At 62.7% G+C, this 19,769-nt stretch overlaps 1 protein-coding gene across 1 annotated transcript in view; it reads left to right on the plus strand.

Annotated features, from left to right (window-relative positions):
• The window catches only part of SLIT1 (slit guidance ligand 1), a gene marked incomplete at its 5' end in the record, with an annotated part of 58,710 nt that overhangs the window by 34,020 nt on the left and 4,921 nt on the right, over positions 1–19,769 (plus strand). Inside the window, 21 exon segments of the mRNA XM_082002302.1 lie at positions 11,038–11,109; positions 11,246–11,317; positions 11,721–11,792; positions 12,109–12,272; positions 12,674–12,821; positions 13,316–13,387; positions 13,656–13,727; positions 13,832–13,903; positions 14,028–14,171; positions 14,281–14,444; positions 14,568–14,591; positions 15,074–15,218; positions 15,358–15,432; positions 15,656–15,799; positions 16,093–16,236; positions 16,357–16,523; positions 17,595–17,702; positions 17,705–17,726; positions 18,819–18,887; positions 19,274–19,345; positions 19,581–19,652. Coding sequence (XP_081858428.1) covers positions 11,038–11,109; positions 11,246–11,317; positions 11,721–11,792; positions 12,109–12,272; positions 12,674–12,821; positions 13,316–13,387; positions 13,656–13,727; positions 13,832–13,903; positions 14,028–14,171; positions 14,281–14,444; positions 14,568–14,591; positions 15,074–15,218; positions 15,358–15,432; positions 15,656–15,799; positions 16,093–16,236; positions 16,357–16,523; positions 17,595–17,702; positions 17,705–17,726; positions 18,819–18,887; positions 19,274–19,345; positions 19,581–19,652 — 2,094 coding nt within the window.

Genomic DNA, 19,769 nt, shown 5'->3' on the forward strand with positions numbered 1-19,769 from the left:
GCCTGCTTTGGCAGGGGTAATCAGCCTCGGCGGCTCCTCTCCCCGGGTCCTAGAGCACGAGCCGCAGCCGTGCCGAGCAGCGCCGGGCCCCCCCAGCAGCCGCACTGGGGGCTGGCTGCAGCGCTGGCTCCCCCGGAGGAGCGACCCCCCCGAACCGGCCGGGGGGCAGGGTCCCGTCCCCTCTCCCCAGATGTGCCCCGGCTCTCCCCTTAGCGGGGATCCCCGCCGCCATCCCGGCTGGGCTTGAGCTGGGTTTTCAACGGGAGAGCGTAGCGTGGGAGCGGGGCGCGGAGGCGAGCGGCTTCCGGCGTGCGTGCTTTTTCCTGGGGATCCCCAGGAGCTGCGTGCTCTGGCGCAGCATGTGCGATGGCGGCGAGACGCTCGGCCTCCGTGAAAACACCTGTGACTGTAGCTACCTCCTGGGAAACACGCAGCCTCCCCTTCCCAGCCCAGCCGGGCTGCGGCGGGAGCTGCGGACGCGCGCGTAGCGCAGCCCCAGCTGTTCAGGCATGTCCCCAGGGCAGAGGCAGCCACGGCTCTTGGGGTCACAGAGCCGGCGTCCCCACCTGAAGGGAGATGCGCTCGGAGCAGAGATGGAAGGTGCGTTGTTAACCTCAAAGATAATTAACCTCAGGGCAGCTTGCAAAGGGATGCGGGGCTGCCCCACTGAGCTTTAACATGGAGGCTGAAGGTCTGTGTGAGACCCGCAGGGGCTGGGGGCAGAGCTCCCCAGTCTGTGCCTTGCGGTCGGGCGCTGCTGCCAGGCTCGCTGCTCCTCCGAGGCTTCCTACATGCATGGGTGGGGGAAAGGCAGGAGGAGCACCCAGATGTGCCTCTGGCAACTCATTTCTGCCTCCCCAAAACAAGGAGGAGCTGTTGATCCCCAGCACAGGCAAGGTCCGTGGGCGGCAGTGTTTTATGGCCGTGGGGGCTGCAGCTGTACTAACTGCCTGCAGGCAGAGGCTTCCCCAGACTCACGGTGTGGTTTTGTGCTGGGGGCTCTTCAAAGAGCTGCTTCCATGGTGGAAAGCCCCGTGGGCTGGGTTGCAGCTTCCTGTCCCCTGTGGCATGGCCATGACTGGATGCTGCTCTCCCAAATCTTCTCGGGAGCGACGTTACTGGGGCAAGAGCAGCCCCAGCTTGGGCCCAGCCTTCTGGCAGGGCTTTGCTGTCCTGCCAGCAGTTTTTATCCCGGCTTTGATGTATGCCACACGGGATGGAGTCTTTTTATCTGCCTGTTGGGTTTTCGCTGCTGAGTGCCCCTGCGCTCGGTTCCCATGCTCGGGTGCTCTCGCAGCCTTGCACTCGCTCCATCCCATTTCCCTCCCTCCTTCTTCTATCAGGGCTGTTTCCTCCCAGCCCTGCATAAAATCACATCTCTTTTTCCAGCTGCTGGGCTGGATTTGAGATGTCCCACTGGCTCCACCCTGGCTGCCAATGGGGGCTGATGCTTTTCACCCCGCGATGCATCTGCCACCTTGCATCCCACCACTGGCTCTGTGGTCGCTCCCAGGTGCTTTCAGGAAGCCAGGCTATGAGATGCAGCCACTGCTGGGGCAAGAGTTTTGCCTGTCTTAGTGCTAGGGCTCAGCATGAGGAGCCTGAAGGACCCTTGGTCATGCCAGGGCATCTCGCCAAATAACTCCAGCTGGGTCTTGCAAGGTTCAGCATCGGTTTCAGAGCATCCTCCAGGCTGGAGGGAGGGTTTTTTAGCCCTTCCCAAAGCTGGGACCAGGCTTTAGGGTTGCTATCCCAGGACCTACAAAGCTGAGGAGCAGCATCGCAGTTCCGCGGCATTGCTCCTTGGCTCACCAGCCTGCGCCAGATCTGGGACAGCCGGGATGCAATTCTCAGCTTGGCTCAGCCTCATTCACACCTCGGAGGAATCCAGGAGGGCCGGCAGGGCTGGCTTCACACTTATTAGCAATTAAAAGCCTCAGAGCCTGGGAGTCAATTAGCTCTGAGCTCAGCAGTGCTGCAAGCCCAGGGGATAAGCCTGCTAACGAGAGCTACAGCCAGCTCCCCACAGGGCTCGGGGCTGGCTTGCCAGAAGAGCTATTTGCTTTTTCATTTGCACCTTGGATGAGTGTGGCTGCATGGAGTTCGGGGTGTCTGCTTGGGCGTGAGCTGCTGAGCAGGGAGCACACGCGGCGTGCTGGAGGGCGCAAGGCTTCCGGGCACGCAGGGCTGGAGCCTGGCACCTCTCCCGGCACGGCACCATCGCCCAGCAGGGCCCTCCATGCATGGGGTCACGGTGGGGTGAGGGGAGCTTGACCTTGTCCTAACCGTCATGGGGCTGTGCGGGAGGGTCTCGCTTCGGCACGCTGCCGTCTGCCAGAGATAGAGGTCCAGCAAATCCCCACCGCTCCCCCCGAGCTCGCTCTGCCCCAAGCCCTGGAGCTGCTGGGCTGGGGTACCTGATCTGCCGGGCGCCCCGGGACGCACTGGGTCCGTGAGCGCTGGGATGATGCTCTGCCCTGGGCAGTGGTTTCCCTCTGGAACAGGAGAGCAGTGGGGCAGTGAGCCCAGGGCGGGTTGGGGGGGAGGCTGGTGGGGCCACGCAGCCCCGGGGAAAGGGACGGCTCGGCGCCTTTGATTTGCAGCGTGTCGGGAACATGCTGGAAATGAGCCGGGCGATGCAAATGTGAAGCAGGTAGGTGCGCAGGCTGGAGGGCAGCGTGGGAGCTGGAAAGAAAACACGCTTTGGTGGAGGGTTTCGCAGGGATTTCCCACTACTAGAGGGCGAGACAGAAGCCAAAACATGAAAGGAGGGAGGAGAACAAGCTTGCTGAACACCAGGGCGGAGGGGACTTGGAGGTGGTGAAAAGCAGGGATGGGGCCACCGGCCGGGTGCCTCGGCTCCTGGTGGCAGTGGAATCACGGAGGCTGTGAGCCGGGCAGGTGCAATTTTAACACCCGGTGTCCAGCCAGACACTTGCTGGAGGGGACGAGCCCTCATCCGGAGGTCAGGGGGAGCCGGGGGAGCCGTGTCAGCTGCACAGCAGGTCCCTTTGCAGACAGCGGCAGGTTGGCTGCTCCCAGGTGTCTGCTGCTGCGCATCCCCGGCCTCTGCCAGACCACGGGGCACTGGGCACAGTGGGTGCTGTGGCTCACTCTCGAGGCGCTTCAGGATGCCGGGGAGCTGGCGGTGATGCCTTAGCCTCGCAGATGCCTTATCCCCTTCCCACAGATAACGAGGTTGCAGGAACAAAGGGACAGTGTGGGGAGGGGGCGGTGACAGGCACGCAGGGTTTGCAGCTTGTTATTTCACTTGTGTTTTCATAAAAGCTTCTGGTTTTAACTTGTTTCAATCTCTGAAGAGGCTCCAGGGTGGGTGGCAGATGCTTTATTCCCCGTCCCTCCCACCCTCCTCTCTTTTCCTTGGCCAGCTCCCCTTGTTCCCACAGCATCCCCCTTCCCGCGGAGGCCGAGTCCCGCGGCTCTGGCTTTGCCGCACAGCCCACGCGGGAGCCGCTCCTTGCCGGAGCTGGACCAGAGCCACCGCACAGGCGCTGCCCTGCGCAGAGAGCTGCTTGGCAAAGCCCGGCTCGTGCAAATGCCTTCCCCGTGCAGATCTTCCCACTCGCGATGGACGTTGCATGTCCCTGACTTCCCCTGTGCCCAAACACGGGGCTGCTGGCGTCACCCGCAGTGCATGCACCCACGCACCTCGGCATCCCCGGTGCACCCCCTCGGCATACGCAGGCACTGCAGCGGCACCACCGGGTGATACCAGCTGGTGTCAGTCACTGGTGCTCCATTAAGGACAACAGCCCGGGTCATGGCACGGGTCAGCAGCGTCCCTTTGAAGCCACTGAGATTTATGTATGCCCTGAAATGTTTTGCTAAATCAGCACCACAGCGCTGGGGATGGGACTCTTCTCACTAACTGTTGCCATGAGCATATGTTGCATTTTACACATGCTCTGCTCGGCTGTCCAAGCAGCTTTAATGTTTTGGGAAGCATCTGCATCTCCTGGGAGGTAAGGGTTAGGGTTAGCGGTCAGCATGGCACTTTGGGAGGCCTTTCCTGGCAGGGCAGTGGTGTGAAGCATTGCTCTCTGGTCTGGCAGCATTCACCTTTATGCTTTGCCGTGTGTATGTGGTGGACAGGCAGAATTTGTTCATCAGGCTCACATCACTAAGGTCTGTGGTCTGAGACACTTGGCATGGCATCATGATGTCTAGCAGTGTGTTGCCTAGCTCCTGCAAAGGATTGTTTTGTCCTTATATATATGGGCCTGGCAAGGACGAGCTCTGACCCATCGCTTTCACTGGTGTTGAGATAAAAAGAAATGTTACCGCAAAAAACCTCAGGTGGGGATGGGGACAGCTCTCCTAAGGGAAGTGATTATTTATTGTTGCTTGGACCTCGGTGGATGTGACCTCATGAGTCACCCTGCCCACCAAGAGGTGCTGAGGACTCTGGTCCCTTCAGGAGGACTGTCCCACAGCCAGGAATCACATCACCCCCCCACGGGTGTTGTGTGAGCGGGTGATGGACATGACAGGTACGTGGCCCTTGCACAGGGGAGGGGACACCCAGGGCCGGGCAGCCTGTGCGTCTCTGAGCACGGGGACCTTGCAACCCGCAGGTGGGGACATGAGCCCCGCTTTCCAGCTGGGCTGGGGAAGAGGCAGGCATGAAAGCGCATAAAGAGGCCAAATTCCTCATGCCACCCAGGAGCAATGAGCCCTGCACAGGGCAGGAGGGACCAGCAGTGGCTTTCAGGCTGCTGTGGTGGGTAGAAGAAGGGTGCCTGGACCTCCTCATCTCTAGGGCCCCTGTGGGGACACCTCCCTGCCTTTGCACAGCACTTCACTGTTCCACAGAGATGTCTCCTGGGCTCTCCTGGGCTGAATACAGGTTGCTGCTGCCATCCTTGTCCCCTCTGGCTGCACTGTCCCTGCTCCGAGCACCTTGTCCCCAGGTACCCACCAAGGCTGTCTGGGTCGGGAGGCAGTTTCTGTGGCTGCAGGTTGCGGTCTCCCCCAGCAAGCTGCGGGCTGCGGCACCCGGAGCCAAGAGGATAATGAGATCTTAATAGTCCAATTATATCCCATCGATTTACTCAGCACGTAATTGTTGGCGGCTGGGGCTGCCTGATGAAGCGCTCGCTCCGGCTGCCAGTGGGGAGGGCTGTGACCGCGCCGCCCAGCCTGGGATGCTCCTGGCAGCAACCAGCTGTTCCCTCTCGAACCGCCGCAGGAGCAGCCCCCGCGACTTGCTGTCCCCTCGCCAGGAGGGGCAGGGACAAGAGTGGCAGGCAGGGGCTGGAGCGGGGACCCTGGCACCCTGCCCTGGCTGGGCGGGGGGTGCCGGCATTGGGCTGACCCCAGGCTGATGTCCCCCGTGCTGCTCTGGGGAGCAGAAGGATCGTATGTCTCCGCCTTCCACTAGAACAGGCTGACAGGAGAAGTGACTCCTGCTGGGCAACAGTCTCTGCTGGCTGAGCAGTGGCTGAGCCATCGGCTGAGCCTGGCAGCCCGCACCGGCCAGTGTGGTGGCTACCAGAGGTGTGCCCAGCTGGTCTCCTGGCTGCAGAAGCCAGCTCCCCGGTGGCCACCTGCAGGTGTCCCTCGCTGCAGTATAGCATTGCAGGTGCATCTCTGCGCTTTTCTATTAATTTCCCTTTTGAGCTGGTTGTGGCTGGAGTCCCATGGACTAACAACACCTCATTTGGAGAAGTGACTCTTAGCTGTGATTTTAAGCCTACTTGTATGATCGTGCCGGTCATCCCTTGTTGTGCTGTTGTGGAAAGTATCAAATAATGTTCCTTTTCCCCCTCGCCGTGCTGCTTTGGACCCTGTCCCATCCCCTCCCGTTTCCCTTTCTGGCCCCTGCCAAGGTGCCATTTCCAGAGACCCCACGATCTCTTTCCTGAGTGGCAGGGGCTCACACTGAGCCCAACATGCTGCACCCTGGCTTGTTTGCACCCATGCATCAGGCTCTGCCATCCCACCTTGTCCTGAACAAACACCGTCAGCGCCAGCAGCCGGGGTCGCAGCGGGCAGCAGGCAGCAGCAGGCAGCGCGCAGGCTCCCCGTGACCTTGGGGATGGCAGAGTAAGGCAGGGGTGGAGGGGGTGGGAGGTCTGTCTCATCCCCCTCAGCCAGGATGGAGCGGTGCCGGCAGCTGGGCCAGCGGAGCCCATTAAAAATCAAACAGCCTGATGTAATACTGGGGGCACGCCGCGGGAGCCTGAACCTGAGACGGGGCTGCAGGGCCCTGCTCACGCTGGCACTGGGGACCGGGGCAGGTGACAGGGTGGACAAAACCCTGCCTCGTTACCCCGGCACCCTGCTAATGCAGCAGCGGGGCAGCTGCCCCCAGCCTCCAGCAAGCAGCTCCCCTCTGGGACACCCCTCCTTGGGTGCTGGGTCCTTGCAGCACTGGGGACTTGTGTCCATCACCTTGAATGGATCGTGCGGCTGGGACACGTGGGTTTCCCCCAGCGCGGGGCTGCAGGTGCTGATGCTGGCACAAGCAGTGGGTGCAGCCACGCCTCATCCCCCGAGGGAACTCTGGGCTGCCGGCCACTAACGCGAGCGCTTATTAGTCTCATTGATCTTGCGTAACACGGGAGTCTTTCTGTCCCGTCATGCTCACCCTCATCAGGTGGTGGAGGTGGTGGTGTCAACAGCCGTGCTGGTGGGGCAGCCCTGGCTCTGCCCATCCCTCTGCCCTGGGCAGGCTGTGCTGGGACAAACCGTGTGCAGGGGGTGACCTGAGGGACACCGGGCTGCTTTGTGGCCCTTGCTGGTTAGTCCCTGGCAGGCCCCTTGGCTTGGGGAAGCATCGGCTGCACCCTGGCACAGGCTCCTCTGGCACAGCGCCGGCAAAGTGAGGCTGGGATCTGAGGAGCACCTATCCCAGCCCGAAACGCTGGTGCTGCCCAGGGCTTTGGTTGCAAGGGCAGCGACCTTATCTGCTTGAGACCTGGTGGACGGTTGCTGTGGCCAAGCTGGTGCCTGCAGTGGCTGGTCCCAGCACCGGTGGAGCAGAGCTGCTGGGGGAAGCGCTCAAGCCCATGAGCAGGGACCTGTCACACATTTTCATCGTGGGAGCAGCAACCTGGCAGCAGCTGAAGAGTTAATGCCTTTGAACTGCCCCAGTGAGCGGGAGAGGGTTCTGGAGACCACCGGGTGCTGATGAGTTTCCAGTGTGGAAGCCGGGGAGGAAACAAATTAAAGGGGAGAGCAAGTCCCTCTGCTTCACCCGCCTGGAGCCGGCAGCCAGCCCCAGGTGTGTGGGCTCTTGCCAGGGCAGAAGTCTGCTCGCCCACCATGGCGTGTCTCCACATGTCTCCCTCATCGGCATGGCTGGGACACAACACGGGCTGCAGCTTTCTCCTGGACGGAGGTGCCCCGGTGGCTGCCAACGCCGGCTGAGATGGACCTCTGCACCGCCGGCAGAACCAGCCCCGGCGGACGCTGCCAAGCCGGGCTGCCTGGTGAGGGCAGCGCCGCGCCGGAGGGCTGCCAGGCTGCCCCAGCGCTCTTGGCAGGCGGCGGGGGGCTCGGGGGATGTGGGGCCAGCGCCGCTGGGAAGCAATTACCTCCCCGCTGCGTCCGGCCCTAATCCCCTCACACGGCGTGCGAGGAGCCGGCTCGCCAAACAAGGCTCAATCAGGTTAAAGTGTGAAGTCAGGATTAGCCGAAAGAATGAGAGCATGGTAATAGCCGCGGCCTCCCCACCCGGCCGCCGCAGCCCCGCTGCGGCCCCCTCCCTCCTGCCAGCCCTCCGGCCCGCCGGGCTCTTGCCGGGGAGATTAAGGCTGCTGGGGTTTGTTTGCCTGAGTGGGCTCCCCACTGGGAAATGATGTCGAACAGTTTTGCTCGGGCGCCCAGCTAAGTGCCGGGCAGGGCAGCACGCTGGGGGGTTGGCTCCCGCCGCCGAGGCCCTGCCAGCCCCGAGGGAGCCGTGCCCCCGCGCCTGGCTCCTCGCCGAGGCTCCCTGGGGACCGGCGGCGGTGGGGCAGGGGCTGCTGGCTGCCGGGAGAGCCAGCCCCCGGGGACACCTCCTGACCTGGTGCAGATACTGCACCGACAGCCGTCGTGCATGCAGTGGGGCAGGGCAGCGAGGTGTAAGATCCGAGCAGGGAAGTCTCCAAAATTGCAATCCCTGACCACCAGGGGGGGAATTGTGGGGACCGAGCCTGGCCATAAGGCGTTTGGGGGATGTGGAAGGGAAGTGGGCGCCTTCCTTCTCCCCATTGCACCACCGTGGGCTGGAGCTGGCTGCTGCTCGTTAATGGGCATCTGCTGGGTCAGAAACCCCTGTGGGAGGTGAGCCTGGGGACAGAAGGGGTCTGGGATGGGGCTGGGCCAGGAAGGGATGGAAGTGCAGTGGGTTCCTAGGGAGTGAGCGGGGGTCCTGCTTTGCAGACCCGCTGCTGAGAGCTTCCCATTTGGGCATGCACACGTGCTACAGCCTCCATGGAGGGTCTGCCCAAGCGCAGACATTTGGCTCTGTCCTCTGGCACTCGCAGACGCTGTGTGTCCCCCATCACCTGCTTTCCCTCTTTGCACCCCCGGGACTACCAGAGCTTTCTGCACCTTGTGGCGTGCGGGGAGAAACTCCAGTTGCATGGTCACTGCAGCGCGAGGATGGGCCGGCTGCTTGGGCATCCCCGGGAACTCTTACACTGGGAGATGTTGGAAGATACCTAGAACTGAAAGAAAGGGTGGCTGTGACAACAGGGCAGGGGCTGCTTTCTTTCTCTCTCCCTCTGTCCATGCTGACTGCTGGCTGGTCCCCAGCGGGGCCGTCGGACCTGTCAGTGCTTGCGGTCACCGCTGCAAGCTGGCATTCCACATGCGATGGCAGCGACACACCTGCGTTCGGTGGGTGCGAGGTGGCACCGGCGCAGGCACCGAGGGTGTCGCAAGCTGCGCGGCATGGCGAGGAGAAGCCATGCCATCTGCTGTTTCCTCAGCGCCAAAGTGTAAAGCAAACATAGCCGGGAGCTATGAAACACCAGGAGGGAAGGGGCCATGCCTTGTTCCAACGCTGGGGCCCAAGGGTCCCGCAGGTAAAGCATGAGTTTGTCCTGGTGTCATCAGCTGTGTAACCATGCCGGCAATGTAAGCCCGGCGCTGGGGCCTCGCTGAAACCCTCGCATCCAGCGTCTGTCCCTCCTGGCTTCAGTACCCCCAATGGCAGCACTTCATTGGTGACTGTCACAAAAAGCTGTGAAGGGGAGAAGCCTCGCAAAGTCAGTTGCAGCCTTCTAGCAGTGTTTCCCTCGCGAGCTGTAAGTGAGCAGCTTGCAGACAGACGCCTGGGTTTACTCCCCGGGCACACTGGGACTCCCATGTGCTGGGCGCGGGGAAACACGAGCGAGGTTTCCATGGGGGAACTAAACAAGCTGCAGGCAGGGGCTGCCTGGGCAGGCAGCACTGAAGCTGGAAGTGGGGTGCAGAGCACTGAAGTGTGGTGGTGCTCCCATGCTTGGCCCCGCTGCGACCAGTTTAACGTTGGAAGACAGGCAGCTGCCAGGAGGGAGCGCGATGCATTGAATGCATTGCTGGGAAGAGCGGTGAACTTTGTCTGGGGGTTTCTGGAGGGTTTTCTAGGGGATCCCTTCTTCTAGGAGCCTAAAGGGAAAAGGGGATTTGGGGAGATGCTGCGTTTTTCTGAAAGGTCAGTGCAATTCCTGGGGATCCGCAGGCTTATCACAGAGGATGAGGAGGGGGCGTTTGCATCTGAAGGGGTGCTGGGGTGTCGGGGGTTGCTGCAGGTGTCGGGTCCTTCCCCTTTGGAGAGTGCGAGGCGACGCCGATCCGTTCGGGGGAGCTCAGCCCGCAGCAGCCTGGGCGGGGCCGGGCGGCGCAGGCAGCGCAGGCAGCGCAGGCAGCCCGGGCAGGGCAGCCTGGCAGTGCCGCCGCGCGGGTAGCGGTGAAACTGCGCCTGCTGCTCTCCCGGCGGCTGGCAGGGGAGCCGGGCTTTACCCTGTCCCTGGAGCCTGGGCCCTTCCAGGGGTGGCATCGTCCTTCCTCTGCCCCTGCGATGGTGCTTTGCCAGCAGGGCTCGGCTCCCCAGGAACGACCCAGAGCAGAGCTTCACCAAGTGTGAAATACTGGCATCCAGGGACACCCTGAAGCAGCCTCTCGGGGCTGGGGCTGGGGGTGTCTGTGTGGCCTGAATAATGCTGCGGGGTGCTTAATCCATGCAGGTTGCCCTAGTCCTGCTCCTCACTCACCCATGGACTTGCTGTGTAGGACAAATGCCATGCTGTGCCTCGGTTTCCCTGTGCCAGGAGGGAGCTGGGGACTTGGCCTCCTGCCCCATGCGTGGCTGGAGTGGGGCTGCGCTGGTGTGGGGCTGGGGGCAGGCAATGTAGGCACCTGCCAAGCTCAGAGGAGCTCCTGGCCTTTGGGGTGAGAGAGGGGACGCCAGCATGGGAGCTATGGGGCACAAATATGATAGGCAGGTCGCCCAAGGATGGGATGAGCTGAGCTGGTCCACCCAGACCCTAGTTTGCAGTGAGATTTTTGGTCTTCGTGGCTGTTAAAAGCCAGCCCAGGCACAGCAGGGGATCTGACCCGCTGCCAGCCCTGCAAACACAGAGCCCGTGCCGTCCCGGCACGCCCTGGCAATGCAGAGTGGGTGATTACACGGACAGTGCTGTGTAGTGACGAAGTAATTAATGACCCGATTATTTGTGCCCTCTAAAGTGTGGGGCAGACTCCATGGGAATGCCTGCTGGAGCCACTAAGTGTAATTACCAGTTAATCAGCAGGGATCTGTAATTACAGCAGTCACAGGGTATTTAAGTACAGAGGGTTTACCCAGAGCTGTGCCCTGCTGCTCATCAGAGCTGGGGACACTGGTGCCCAGGGAGCCCCAGCCACTTGCAGCCACCATGGATGGAGCTGGATTGCAAGTCCCTGGTTGCCAAATTACAGCTTCCCAGAGCCCTTCAGGGATCATGGAGTGCTGGGGCATGCCCCTGCCTGTGGATTCCCTAGTCCCACCAGGCATCGTGCTTTACAGGCACTGCTCATTTTCCTTCCTGCCTCTTTCTTCTACAGGGACCTGAGTGAGAACTTCATCCAGGCCATCCCCAGGAAAGCTTTCCGTGGGGCCACCGACCTCAAGAATCTGTGAGTCCCAGTGGGGACTGGCATGGGTGGCATGGGGGAGTTTGGGGTCGGGTCTATTGGCAGGAGGCATTGGGAGACACTGGTCGCTCTCTGCCTGGGCTGTCCCAGCCATGCTCCCTCTGTCTTTCTCCCACAGGCAACTGGACAAGAACCAGATCAGCTGCATCGAGGATGGGGCTTTCCGTGCCCTACGGGGCCTGGAGGTCCTGTAAGTGGCCAGGGGCTGGCTGGAGCCTCCAGCCTGCAAGCCCCGTGCGGGGTGAGGGTGTCCCCGGGTGCTCCCTGCTCACCAAGGTGCTGCAGGGACATGCCCTCGAGGAGGGGCTAAGCAGGGGTCTGGTACCACTGCTGCGGAGCTGTGCTCCAGGGCCTGATCCCACCCCAGGGGGTCCAGCTGCCTGCAGGTGGCTGTGGAGGGGAGAAGCCTGGAAAGGGCAGCAAGCCCTGCCGGGGGTGTCGGCTGTCCCCATCCCTCACCTCTCCGTCCATCCACCCTGTCCTGGGGGGCAGGTGGGTGCTGTTGCTTCCAGGGGTTTGGTGCCACCTGGACCATGTCCCACTCCCATTTATGACCTGGCCGCCCTGACCTGCCCCTCTCCACCTTCCCACAGGACCTTGAATAACAACAATATCACCTCCATCCCTGTGTCCAGCTTCAACCACATGCCCAAGCTGCGGACGTTGTGAGTGCCGGGGCTGTGGGGGCGGGAGGGACCCCACGGGCTCGAGCGGGATGTCCCCAGCTCTGCTGCTGGTGCCAGCAGCTCAGCAGTGCCGGGACAGCACCGTGGGGAGGGGATGGAGGGGACACCCCTGCAGTGCATCCCCAAGCACTGCCAAGCAAGGTGGCCTTGGCAACCAGTGTAGACGCTCTCGTGCTCCTCCATGTCCCTCTCGGTGTGCCCCCAGCCTTTGGGATGAGCCACATAGGGGCAGCCGGAGGGCTGGGGGGTGGGTAGGGGCCGTTCCGTGGACGCTGACTGCCCCGTCCGCCCGCAGCCGCCTGCACTCCAACCACCTCTTCTGCGACTGCCACCTGGGCTGGCTCTCGCAGTGGCTGCGCCAGCGCCCCACCATCGGGCTCTTCACCCAGTGTGCCGCTCCAGCCCAGCTCCGCGGCCTCAACGTGGCCGAGGTCCAGAAGAACGAGTTCAGCTGCTCCGGTGAGGGGGACGGGGGAGGCGGCGGGTGCCAGGGCAGGGACACAGGCCAGGGGGACAAAGCCTGCCATGTCGATGCAGCCCACCTCCGCTCCCTGCCACGTGCCGCAGCTCAGAGCCCAGATGCATGCTGCGGGCTCAGCTCAGCACCGTCCCTGGTGCGGGGACAATGTGGGGACGACACCGCCCTATCGGTGTGACAAAGGGTGCATCAGTCTGTGCCCTTGGAGCTGCATGCCTTGTGTATGGGGTTGGGGCACACCAGGACCTTGTGCAGCCATTCAGGGGTGCCACGGGTTGTCCCAGCACGCCGAGCTGTCACCAGGGTCCCTTCCTCGGGGCGCTGCCATGCACTCGCCTGGTCCAGCTCTTTGTGATTCCCATGCTGGCTGCTTCCCCGGCAGGACAAACAGACCCGGCACATGCCCAGCTCTGCAGCCTGTCCTCCGGCTCCTGCCCCGCCATGTGCACTTGCAGCAACGGCATCGTGGACTGTCGGGGCAAGGGGCTGACGGCCATCCCTGCCAACCTGCCCGAGACCATGACAGAGATGTGAGTACCCCCCATGCTGTCACCACTGGGCTCTGGGTGGCTCGAGGTAGTGGGGACATGGGGGCAAAGCCCTACAGCTCAGCCACCCCATGGGACAGCAGGCCTTACCTTTCTCCCATGCTGCCTGGATTTAGCCCTGGGTTTAGCTGCATTAAAAATGTAAATAGAGAAATAATCTCCTTAGGGGAGTCCACTTATGGAGCAAAGCCCCCACCAGGATGGCGTACAGAGCACATGGGAGGCAGCAGGCACCCCCAGACCCAGGGTGCTGCGGGGGAGGAGGTGCTCCCCCCACCCCAGCCAGCATGGTCCCCCGACCCGTGGCACCCCTCCCTGATGGAGAAAGCCTCGACCACAGGTTGCAGGTTGCCCCTGGGGTGTATGGTGCCACTCCAGAGGGGTAACTTACTGCAAGGCTGGGGGTCTTGCAGCCCCCCAGCTCTGTCAGTGGGGTGCTGAGGTTTGGCCCTCATCTCTCCCCCTTCTCTTTGCAGACGCCTGGAGCTCAATGGCATCAAGTCCATCCCCCCAGGTGCCTTCTCCCCCTACAAGAAGCTGCGGAGGATGTAAGTGTGCAGCCCACACCATCCCACTGCGAACCCCAGCACCCTCCGCCCTGCAAGCCACTGCCGTGAGCCCACAGCCCCCTACTCTGATGGGCATGGGGCACGTGCCATGGCATGGGTGCCCCACATGGGATCGCTGGGATGGTGTCTCGAATACCCCCAGCTCTGTATATCAGGTGCTGGGGGTGGTCCCCGGGACCCAGTGGGAGGATGGGGTTGTGGGGTGAGAGAAGAGGGATCCAGGCCACCTTCTCCCTTTGGGTTTCAGAGACCTGAGCAACAACCAGATCTCGGAGATCGCCCCTGACGCATTCCAGGGGCTGCGCTCGCTGAACTCCCTGTAAGTGCCCACACCAGGGTGTGTGGAGTGGCTGCTCTGCCCCCCAAACTGCGCCCCACACTGGTGTCCCCCCCATCCCTCTCACACCCGCCTTTCTCTCCCAGGGTGCTGTATGGCAACAAGATCGCGGACCTCCCCAAGGGTGTCTTCGGGGGACTTTTTGCCCTGCAGCTGCTGTAAGGCACTGTTGGCTGGTGGGATGCTCTGTGGGGACACCAGGAAGTGGAGCTGAGGTCCCCAGCACCTGTGGTGCAGTCAAGGGGACTCACCCTAGCCTCACCCCCCCTCCCTCCCTGCCAGGCTCCTCAATGCCAATAAAATCAACTGCGTGCGGGCGGACGCCTTCCAGGACCTGCAGAACCTCTCGCTGCTCTCGCTCTATGACAACAAGATCCAGAGCCTGGCCAAGGGCACCTTCACTTCCCTGCGGGCCATCCAGACCCTGTGAGTGCCCATGCCGGCTCTGATGCCCAGGCAGGCGGGTACCTGGGGGGAAGCATCTTGGCAGGTAGCCAGGGCTGAAGGTGGCAGTCACCCGCTCTCCCTGGTGCAGGCACCTGGCCCAGAACCCCTTCGTCTGCGACTGCAACCTGAAGTGGCTGGCAGACTTCCTCCGTGCCAACCCCATTGAGACCAGCGGCGCCCGCTGCGCCAGCCCCCGGCGCCTGGCCAACAAGCGCATCGGCCAGATCAAGAGCAAGAAGTTTCGCTGCTCGGGTGAGAGCCGTCCCCATCCCCATCACGGGCGCCCTGCGGCACGGTTGTCCTCAGCCCTGCCCCAGCCCTGCCCCAGCCTCGTGTCTGTGTAATTGGGATGCTGATGTGCTTTTGTCTCTGCAGCCAAAGAGCAGTATTTCATCCCAGGTAAGAGGAAAAGCCACGTGTGCGTGTGCATGTGTGGGTATGTGATGCCCTTTTGACCAGGCTGCCTGTTGGGGTGGTTGTGCCAGATCCCCGCGGTCTGGCCCGGCAGGACCACGCTGCAGTTCCCATCGTTTCTGGTTGTTGAGTTCCCAGGCACCACGGTAACAAAAGTCCTGGATACCGGGATGTGTCAGCATCTCCCCTCGTGCCGATGGGCATAGAGGCATCCCCAGGGTCCAGCTCTGGTTGCCAGAGGGGAGAGGATGGTGGGCAGCGCAGCACCCTGCGTACCCAGGACAAATATCCCTGTGGATAAGCGGCTTTGGGCATGGAGAGGAGTAATATGTGCACAGTGGCTGGGATGAGGGGAGCTGGGAAAGAGACAGAGCCCGGCTGGGGGTGTGGGAGGATGAGGGGAGAGGGTGGGCGCAGCCCCTGTGCCTCTGCCCATGGGAGCCCACGCTGCCCTGGCCGGTGCGCAGGGACAGAGGGTTACCAGCTGAACAGCGAGTGCAACAGTGACGTGATCTGCCCCCCGAAGTGCCGCTGCGAATCCAGCGTGGTCGAGTGCTCCAACCTGAAGCTCACCAAGATCCCGGAGCGCATCCCGCAGTCCACGGCCGAACTGTGAGAGCCTCCTCCCTCCCGCTCTGCTTTCCCTCCTGCAGGCAGGGCATCGCCAGCACTGGGGTTTGGCTCAGGGTTTGGTCTGTGCCAGGCCCTTTGCAGCCATCTCCTGAGCCCTTTTCCCTACCGCCCACCCCAGGCGCCTGAACAACAATGAAATCTCCATCCTGGAGGCCACCGGCATCTTCAAGAAACTCCCACATCTGAAGAAAATGTGAGTACCGGGCAGGCACAGCCCTGTCAGGAGTGCCCAGGGGCTGGAAAGGCACATGAGGGTCCTGATGCCAGAGCAGCCAAGGGCACATCCCAACCCGAGGGTCCCCCTGAGGGACTGGGCATCACGGGGTGCTCGGTGGGACCTGGGGGAGACAGCATTCAGGATGAGGTTTGGGCAGACACCCCCGCCGCCGTCCCAGCCCGCTTTCCCCTCTCCGCAGCAACCTCAGCAATAACAAGGTGTCGGAGATCGAGGACGGGGCGTTCGAGGGCGCATCCTCCGTCAGCGAGCTGCACCTCACCGTCAACCAGCTGGAGTCCGTGCGGAGCGGCATGTTCAGGGGCCTGGACGGGCTGAGGACCCTGTGAGTCCCTGCTCTGCTGTGGGCATGGGGACGTTCCCGCTCCTTGCTCGCCTGCCCTGCCTGCGCTGCCAGGCTGATGCTGCCTGCGTCACTGAGGCCAGCTCGGGAGCACCTTACCCATCCTCTGGCCACATCCAGAGCTGGGGAAGGGCTGATTTTTGCTGCTCAGGGACTGGCTCAGGCTCATGCCGCTGCCTGGCAGTGAGGTGGGCACAGCCCGGGCCCTGCTGAGTGGGTTTCTCCCATGGCGCCCGCCCGGGTCGTTAGGTGCCCTCATCCCCTTCCCTCTGCAGGATGCTGAGGAACAACCGCATCAGCTGCATCCACAACGACAGCTTCACGGGGCTGCGCAATGTCCGCCTGCTCTCCCTGTACGACAACCAGATCAGCACCATCGCGCCGGGCGCCTTCGACACGCTGCAGTCCCTCTCCACGCTGTACGTCTTGGGCCCTGGGGGGGATGCTCCCAGGCTGTCCCCACCGCATCGGGGGCTGCAGGGGGTCCCCTTGCCCGGCAGCTGCTCAGGCGATGCCCTCGGGCTCCCTCCCGTGTGCAGGAACCTGCTGGCCAACCCCTTCAACTGCAACTGCCAGCTGGCCTGGCTGGGGGACTGGCTGCGCAAGAGGAAGATCGTGACGGGGAACCCACGGTGTCAAAACCCCGACTTTCTCCGGCAGATCCCGCTCCAGGACGTGGCTTTCCCTGACTTCAGGTGTGAGGAAGGTAACTCACGGGTGCTGCGGCACCAGGGGTGAGGGGGGACCGGGCTGCTCCTCCTGGGCTGGCACCACGATCCCAGTTCCAGCACTGTCCCTGCTCCCCAGATGTTCAGCAGCACCCCATGGCAAGCCGGTAGCTTGCAGGGTCCCTCGGCCCGTTAATGCTCTCCCCTAACGATGCACGAGTTTCCCTTCTTGGTACCCAGCCCTTAGGGCAGCACTCGGATACCCATGAGCTGCTCTGAAGCTGGGAGAGGAGCTCACACCCGCTGCAGCGCACGGCCCTTGTGCGTAGGCAGGTCCGTGCTGGCAAACGCTGTGCCCTGGGTGCTGGCAGGAGCAGATGTGTAGGCAAAGCCCCCCGGGATTCATCCTGCTCCTTCCCCTCCCAGCCCTGCACACACACTGGAGTCAGGCAGACGGAGCCAGCAGGGAGCATGTGTGTTGAGAGAAAAGCCTTCTTTTTTAAACTTTCTTAAATTTAGAAGAGCTTTTGGGTCCTCTGGAAAACATTTACAAACAAATCATCGTTTCTTCTGCTTTCCCTCCTCCACCACGTCAAAGACTGAAGGGTTGCATCCTGCGCTTTTCCTTGTGGTGTGAGATAAGATATGGTCGTCCCGGGGATGCCTCTCCCGCGGGAGCCCAGCGCCGCGGCAGGGAAGGGGGAGCAATGCCTAGCTGCTCGGCGAGGCACCTCTCTCTAGCCTGGGTCTAGCAGATGGATGAAGGAGGTTATTTCAGAAGGATTTGCAGGGCTGAACCCCCTTCCTCTGTACCCTCCTCTCTGCTGTCCCTGGAAAATCATACAGCCTTGAGCAGGCTGGTTGCACCCATCTCAGCGGGGCAGGCGGTTTCTGGGCGCGGGTGTGCGATTCCTGTGCCGCTGGCTGTCAGCCAGGCTGGGGCCATTTGCCTGCAGCACCCCGCTTTGGGGGCGAGGGGAGATGGTCGGCATGGGTGCCGGCCGCTCGAGGGGAGCGGTCCTAGGCGGGTGCAAGGCACCGAGTCCAGCCTGACACGGTGCCCGAGGGCTGGGCCCCGGTGACTTTGTGGCTCCCTGTGCCCGGTGCAGGTCAGGAGGAGACCAGCTGTATCCCCCGGCCCCAGTGCCCGCAGGAATGTACCTGCCTCGACACCGTCGTCCGCTGCAGCAACAAGCACCTCAAGGCCCTGCCCAAGGGGATCCCAAGAACGTCACGGAGCTGTGAGTGGCGGGAGGGTGCCCATGCTCTCCTGATTTCCAGCAAGCTCACGACTCTGGGCAGGGAGTGTCTGCTGCGGGGTTGCTGGGGTTGGGGCAGAGATGCTCCCTCCCACACCCCCTTCCTGGCCGGGTAGTGGGAGCAGGACCCCCACCAAGCCAAGGGACCTTGTCCAGTCCCGACCCCAGCAAGGGGCTCAGTAAGACTCTCTCTGCCCGCTCAGGGCTACGAAGGGTGATGTGCAAGGGGTGTTGTCACAGTGGCTGGGACCCTGCTCTGTGATCCTTCAGGGTGGGCAGTGAGGGACAGGCTCCCCTCCCGCAGCTGTGGTCCCTGCGCAGCCATGCAGCCCAGGGCTCTGTGGTCCCCAGCAGCCTGCCGTCAGCGCCAGGGATGGGGCCACCCTGCCTCTGCCAGCTCCCCGGCCTCTCTGCTGTCTCCTCTCCCTCCTCTCCTGGCTGCAGGGATGCTCTTGGAGGCACCGGCTCTGAGCACACAGGGTTGCAGTTTGCTTGGGGTCAGCCACTCATTGGCGTGGGGGTCAGGGAGATACCCAAACAGCCGAGCCAGGTCTGGATGTGCAGGAACTGTGATGCTCATTGTACCTGGGCTCTGCACCTGTCTGGGATGCAGCAAGTCCTGTGTGCAGGGGGTGTAGGCACTGGTTGTGCACATGCATATGTATACCACCTCCTCACACCCCTGTGCTGTCTCGCACACCCCTCCTCTCTCCGCATCCTCCGCTCTCTCTCGCACATGCCTTGGGAACGGTTAGGGCCACCCATGCTCACATCGGATGTGTAAATGCAGCACGTGGCTGGCGGTGCTTGCACACGCGGGCGGCTGGGAGACTGCCCCTGGGGACCCGCACGCAGAGCCCCCAGGAGTGCTGATGCACTCGCACGCCGGCTCCCCCACCAGCCCAGGGGTCCCCCGAGAGCCCTGTGGGCCCTCGGTGCTGGGAGGAGGTGATGCTGGAGGTGCTCCTTGCAGCCCAAAGTCCATAGGGATGTCTGTGCAGGAGAAATGGGAGGACAGAGGGAGGGAACTCCTGCTTCTTCACCACTCCGAGATGCTTTTGTTCTCCTTTGCAGCTACCTGGATGGAAACCAGTTCACTCAGGTCCCGGGGCAGCTCTCCACCTTCAAGTACCTGCAGCTTGTGTAAGTAGCTGGGAGCCGGAGCCAAGGCAGCCAGTCCCACTGCTGGGACCTGTGGGGTGAGGACAGGGGCTGTCCCTGTGGTACGTGATCCTGAGGAGGGGCCTGATGGTGTGCAGAGACCCCCAACAGCCTTCTGTGTCCCCTCTCGGCACCGGGACACAGCTGGCTGGCAGCGATGCTCAGCCCCTGGGTGCTCACAGCCTCTGCTGGCGCTGGGCACGGGGCACTGGGGGGACAGTGGCATCACCCTGCCTGACAGCCCTGCTGCTCCCTTGCAGGCTGGGCTGTGCTGCTGTTTGCGCCCCAGTGCGGCTGAGCAGGAGGGGGAGCAAGCGAGGGGAGACAGGGCCCCGCTGGCTCCAAGCCCTTGGGTTTCTGTTTTCCAGTGATCTGAGCAACAACAAGATCAGCTCCCTGAGCAACTCCTCCTTCACTAACATGAGCCAGCTCACCACCCTGTAAGTGCCGTCCCTGCGGCATGCCACACCAGGCTGCAGCCCAGCCGAGCTGCGGGGGGCTGTTCCTAGGAGACCCCAAAGATTGGAGGGCGCTGGGGACACAGGGTTCTCCCCCCTCCACCTGGGTGAAGCTGTGTATTGAGCTGGAGCTCACGCGGGGGGAGCGTGCAGCCCAGGGTGGGCTCCACACAGCTGTGCCCCCGGCGCTGTGTTGCCTCCTCCTTCCCTTTCGCAGGATCCTCAGCTACAACTCCCTGCAGTGCATCCCTCCGCTGGCCTTCGAGGGCCTCCGCTCCCTGCGGCTGCTGTAAGTACCTGCCCGTAGCCCTGCTCACAGCCCTGCTCGGCCCATTCTCTGCTGCTGGCTGTGTCCCCTGTGCCCACTTGGAGCCAGCTGCGGGCAGGGTACAGGCTGCAGGAGGAG

Source organism: Phaethon aethereus, assembly GCF_964289735.1.
Source record: "Phaethon aethereus genome assembly, chromosome: 7".
Lineage (NCBI taxonomy): Eukaryota > Metazoa > Chordata > Aves > Phaethontiformes > Phaethontidae > Phaethon > Phaethon aethereus.